Raw genomic sequence first — 6,145 nt, forward strand, 5'->3', positions numbered from 1 at the left:
AGCGAACAAAACAAAACATTATGGGAAGACAGTCATAAAACAAATATTCCAATCCCATTTAAATAGACTGTCCAGGTCAGGCAAATAACTCTCAAGAGACAGAAAGGGATTGATTCCTGATGGTTGCAGTAAGTGATCACAAACAAACATGGGGTGATGAAAATGTTCTGCAATTGACTGTGGTGATGACTGTCCAACTCTGTGGCTGTACTAAAAACTAGTGAACTTTGAATAAACTCAATGGTAGACAATTATATCTCTATAAAGCTATTATTATCTTTAAACAATCCTACAGGCCACAATATTAGTGAACAAATATTTCAAACTTACCTACTGTCTGAAGCATAAGATCTTTGTAGACCTTTACTCATCCTCCCTGTCTTCTAACATTTCAAATACAAGCACCAAATCTGAAGATTTCAGGGTTTTACTTAATTATACTTAAAAGAAAATAAATGCATAGATAATAAATAATAGAAAAAACATTCTCTCTCAAAACTTGGGTCTTTTTGCAGATTCTACTGTCTAGTTTCACAATGTTAAAATAAGTGGAAGGGAACCATACCTATATTTCATCTATTTTCTCTTTAAACCATTGTAATCTGGCTCTTCATAATCTCATATAAACTGCTTTTCTTAGAGAGCAAAATTCCCACTTGCCGAATGGAATGGGTGCTACCAGTCCTTCTAGCACTATTATTTGACTCTAGTAACAACTCCTTTCTCAAATCCCTCCCAGGCATTTCTGACATCCTGGTTCCTGTCCCTCCACACCTTCCCAGCAACAATCACAAACATCTCCCTCTAGCTGCTTTTTAAGACCTATGCTATTTCAAGCTAAAGCTGTCACTGTCTGAATCAACTTAGTCACTCAGTAAGCTTTCAACTACCACCTCAAACTCATATGACTCCTACCTCCTTAAATTACTGGACACTTCACAGGCATTTAACATGTCCCAAACTAAACTCATCTTCTTCTCTGAAACTCTCTCCTGCGATCTTGTTTGATCAGCTCTACTCGTTTCTTCTCATATTCCTTTATCCACTGTACCTAGCTTGACTGTATCCCAAGCTAGAAATCTTTGAGTCATACATAATACTATGTTCACACCTAGTAAATTACTGAGACATCTCTCTCTTCTTCCTCCACCCTCAGCCTAGTGTTTAACCCCAAACTTGCTTTGAACTCAGGATCCTCGGTCTTCTGAGTGCTGAGACCACAAGTGCAATCACCACACTGGGCTTAAGGCTTGTTAATCCTCATCAAATCTGTTATAAATGCTCTATTTTCCTTGACTTAATTCAGATCAAGTCCTTTCTGCCAAGTAACTACCTTTCTTAAAACCTTCGATGGCCCTCCAGAGACTTTCAGCTTCCCTAACAGAACATATCTGAATAAGATAAGGCTTACAGTAACCTTATCGAGCAGGCTGGGAAGGTGGGTGTGGGGAAAGGGAAGGGAAGACCACAGGAATGTTAAGCTAGCACATTTGTTGTTCTCAATAATCTCACTTTCCCTGTGACCCTAAAAGGTATTTCCAACCTGCAGCTTTCCACATACACCCCAGGATAAGGAGGAATGTGGGCCAACACCAAATTGTAAACTCATTTAACATAAGATCTTTCTGGAGCATGTTTTATTTTGTTAACTCAATTGCATGGTTTTCTATGTAAATTTGTAGATGACAACTTAGTGTTGCATCAAAAGGTTGAACATGTCTGCAAGTGCACAGGTACCATTATGACCCCATGGAAAATATAAATATTAAATATAGTAAGATTCCTTCACTAAGTGGCAGAAGAAAAGGAGGAATCACCACACCTCTCACAGTCCAAACCCTACCTGTCTTAGGTGTCACCTTCTGTCTGTCTGCATTATATACTGGCTCTCTGGTCCTCAATACATGGTTCAAGGATGCCTCTGTGTCAGTCAACTTCAGGGGATATGTATGGAGTAAAACCTAACTTTAGGGGCTGGAGAGATGTCTCAGACAACATTAAGGGCACTGGCTGTTCTACTGCACCCATAAGACAACTCACAATTGTCTGTAACTATAATCCCAGGGGATCGACATCCTCTTTGGGGCTCTTCTGAGCATCAGGTATGCACATGGTACACTGATATACACACAGGCAAAATACCCATACACATAAATAAATAAAAATTTTAAAAACCTGTCAAATACCAATGAGTACCACCATCTTAGTCTAAAAGTTAAGAGTAAAGATCAAGTTCCAGACCAGTCACAAGTTAGTTATGTATTCTGTTAGCAAAATTAGCATATCAGGAATGATGCGCCTGGCATAGGTTATAAAATCTTGGTGCCTGTTTCTCCTTTCGAGAGAATGGGTACCTCAGGCCAAGGCCGAGAAAAACAAAACTATAGTTTATTCCTTCTCTCCTGTCCATCTTTAACAAGGTCTCATTCTCATACAAACTAGGTGTGTCTGAAACTCACCACCTCCCTACCTAAGCTCCTGACTGTTGAGATAGAAATTTTTCTATCAATAGTAATCAAGAAATTCATGCCAGACATGGTAGCAAATACTTCTGGCACTTGAGTAGTAGAGGATAGAGAATCCAGAGTTCAAGGTCAGTCTTATATGTTCAAATTCAAGGCTAGTCTAGGCTATTTGAGATATAGACTCAAAAACAACAAAAAGAAATTTAAAAATTTCAGACCAAACAAGATACAATTTCTAAACCATTAAATAAAATCAAGATCATTACAATAGATTTACATTATTGACAGTTATATGAAGTAGCTTTTTAAAGTTGTAAACATATGTATAAACATATATATTGTACCCTCTGATCTAGTACTTCCTGTAAAGAGGCTATTAAACAATAAACAATGTAGAGGCTTTATTTGTGTTCATCAAAGTATTTAATAAAAATACAATAGACTAAATATTCAACTATAAGCAAACGATTAAACTGTAAGTCACACTGTGACACAGCCTCTTAAAATCATTCCTAGAAAGTAGCTGTAATTAACAAAAGACACCAAAATCTAAGTTAAAACACTCCAAAAGACAAGACTATGGCACAAGCATGGCAGGCTCACAGCTTTATCTCAGTGTCGGAGAGGCTGAGGCAGAGTTTCCTCCAGTTCAAGGACAGCCTGGACCACAGAGTGAGTTCAGCTGCCTGCCCTTCAGAAAACAACACCCCTCAACATTTACAAAGGAATGTGTACTTATTGTGACACAGACCATTACAAACGTAAACACAGAGAGAATAATGGAAATAACTCAATGCTTGGAATAGGACCAAAGTATGAATGACTTTCCCAAATATAAGTATTACCATTAATGGTTACTACTATTAATAATTAGTAACCTATAATTTCCAATTTTGAAACTGTATTACTTTATAATGACACAGTTGTAATAGTGATAATACCTTTTAAGACTCAGTTCTATAATGTTAAGATTTTAAATTGGAGTTTTTAATCCACATCAGAATTTAAGAAAAACAAGTTAGAATTTATCAGATCACCTTTAATTCTCTTTCCATGACAGAGGATAGCTCCTTTCCAGCCTTCTAGAAATAAATATGAAGGGGGGGGGGGGGCAAAGTCAACTGCCAACAGTCTTATTTATAGTTGTTGCTTATCAAGTCAGGAAATAAAAAAAAAAAGCAAGCACTATAAAAGAATAGCTTTAGTCATCAAATTTCTAATGTAGAATTACGTAGTTATACTTTGGTATGAGAGAAGAATGGAAACAGATTTGGTCCTTGTGAAACGACATCTCCTATAGGAATCCTCCACACATCTCCAAAGCAAGAAACTCAAGGCTCTATTCCGACCAAAAGTTCAGGGACTGGGCACCTGTCTCAACGGCCTGCATTACCAAACAAAGCTCCCTGACAGAATATGCCCAGACAGCAGGGTGACAAGCATGCAAACCACTGACAGCCAGGGACCACATGGCCCCTTCCATAACCAAGAAAGGCTGAAAGCCAGTAGTTTTAAACATCCTAAATAAACTGTTTTCTTCGACATTTCCTACAGAGTAGTAAAAAGAGGACTATCCAATTCTGTAAATGACATCATTCAAAAGATACTAACACAATCAAAATTCTTGATGGTAGGAAGGAGAAATTACACTTTAACCTTCAGAGATCAAAAGTCCTCTTTCCAAAACACTACCTAAATACCAGAAAATGTTTAACATAAAGGATAATTGGATTATTTGATCTACATTTTTCAGTCTTTACTATATATTAAACAAAATCTTGCTCCTACTTTCTACTGTTATAAATCTGAGAGGTGGAAATCACAAAGCTCCCCAATACTATTAATACTGTGCCAACTTTAACACCTTTAAAGTCTTACTAGACAGAAATCTCTTTCATACCTACTTCTGTACTAAAAGTCACTTCATCTGCACTTGGAAGTAAAAACTTGCCAACGAATTGTGCCCACTCATTTTTATAGACCTCAACTGTATGGCTTTCGTAACCAAGTTTCAGATTTAACTGATTATTCTTAGAAGTGCACCTTGTCCAGGAGCAAAATTTTCCCTAGCTCGTTTCCCAACCCCCGCTAATGAGCGAAGGACTTCCCAAGTCCCATTTCCTTTTCCATTCCCCAGACCTCCAGGGTTTCCAACGCCCCAGTCTTGCGCAACATCCGTAGGAGCAGCCGCCGCAACCACCGCCTCTTAAGCCGGGAAACAACCCTAGAGGGAACATTGTCCAGTAGAAAAATAAAGGGAGCGGGAGGGGATAATGTAGGCAGTCGGCTTCTGGTCTCACGCCGGCGGAACTGACACCCCCCGCCAATTACGTACCTAGAGCAATTTCACCTACTACTTTTTAACCCTCACCTCCACTCAAGCCTGCCTACACAAGCAGAGTGCGGAAAGGGGGGAGGTGGCGGAAAAGGGGGACGGGAAGGTTATCACCCAGTTCAGGGCTTCAGCCTGTACAGTCGCCTCCACCCCACCAGGACCATTGTTCCCAAGTTCCCCCCCCCCACCCCGGATAGGAAGTGATAGTCACATCCCCTCCGGCCTCGGCAATATCCCCTGGAGTCCGGAGTGAGCTTCCTCCAGGATAACCCCCATCCACGCAGACCCCCACCACCTAAAGTCACACTGGCCACACGACCACCTTGAACCTGGGGCTCAGAAAATAAACGGGACGGGACAAGTGGAGATCAGGTAAAGATTGCTTACGGACAACCCTTTGGCAAGCGGTGATAATAACCGTGAACTCGGCGACGGCGTAGTCCCACCGTCGCCCGGACCGACGCCGGCATCAGCGAAGGGGCTCCGCGAGTTCCTGCGGACACCGCCGTCGCTCCGCCAGCCGCAAGCCGCTCTGCCGGCCGCAGCCCGACAGCTGGCCTCGGGCCTCCCCGGAGGGGAAGGCGGGCGTGGGAAGGCGAGCCCGCACCCCAGTCGCCGCCGCCCGCCCGCCCGCCCGCCCGCCCGGGGAGACAATAGGTAGTCGCGGGCGGCGGGGTCGGAGGCCCCGGGCCGGGCCCCGCGGCCGCTCCCTTGGCTCGCGGGCGGGCGGCGGCGGGCGGCGGGCGCAGCACGGGCCGCGCAGCCCCGCGGAAAAGGAGGCGGAGGGGCGGGGGCGACCTCGCCTCCCGCAAGCTCGCCGGCGGCGCTGGCGGCTGGGCGCGCGCCCCGCGCCCGTCCTCGCACCGCACACAAAGCGCTGGCAGCCCCGGCCGGCCCGGAGAGGCGAGGGCAGCTCGGGGCGGGCGACACGAGGCGACGGCGAGGGCGGACACTCACCATGAAGTCCCGGGCGAAGTTGTCCTCCCCATTGTGGTCCGGACTCTTCATGGCCTGTACCCTCTGGATGAACCTCCTCAGGATCTCCACTTGCTCCATCCTCCCGCGTCCCCCCCCGCCGTCCGCCCGCGCGCCGCAGCGCCCGCTCCGTCTTCCCCAGCTCGCTCTGGCCCGCCCTCCGTCCCCGCCGCGCGAGGCGGCTGCGGCTGCGGCGGCACCGGCCGGCTCCCCGCGCAACTTGAAGAGCGGCGCGGCTCTCCTCACTACGAGCGCCGGCCCCAGCCCCCAGCCTGCCCCATCCTCCTTCCCCGCCCTCCCCAGGCCCAGACGCCGCCGCCGCCGCCGCCGCCGCCGCCGCCTCAGGAACACGGCTCTCCGCCCGCCCTGC

At 45.6% G+C, this 6,145-nt stretch overlaps 1 protein-coding gene across 6 annotated transcripts in view; it reads right to left on the minus strand.

Moving 5' to 3' along the window:
* Ptpn12 (protein tyrosine phosphatase non-receptor type 12) overlaps positions 1–5,908 on the minus strand; it is a 65,749-nt gene extending 59,841 nt beyond the window's left edge. For 4 of the 6 annotated variants that reach the window (XM_036181128.1, XM_036181127.1, XM_036181130.1 and 1 more), the window contains exon 1: positions 5,758–5,908. In XM_036181128.1, coding sequence (XP_036037021.1) covers positions 5,758–5,856 — 99 coding nt within the window. In that variant the 5' untranslated portion in view covers positions 5,857–5,908. Of the gene's footprint in view, positions 1–5,187; positions 5,488–5,757 lie in introns of those variants that run through there. The other 2 variants (XM_036181132.1, XM_036181131.1) reach the window with 2 other exon arrangements.
* Between the last annotated feature and the right edge of the window lie 237 nt (positions 5,909–6,145).

This window comes from Onychomys torridus, chromosome 3 (assembly GCF_903995425.1).
Source record: "Onychomys torridus chromosome 3, mOncTor1.1, whole genome shotgun sequence".
Classification (NCBI taxonomy): domain Eukaryota; kingdom Metazoa; phylum Chordata; class Mammalia; order Rodentia; family Cricetidae; genus Onychomys; species Onychomys torridus.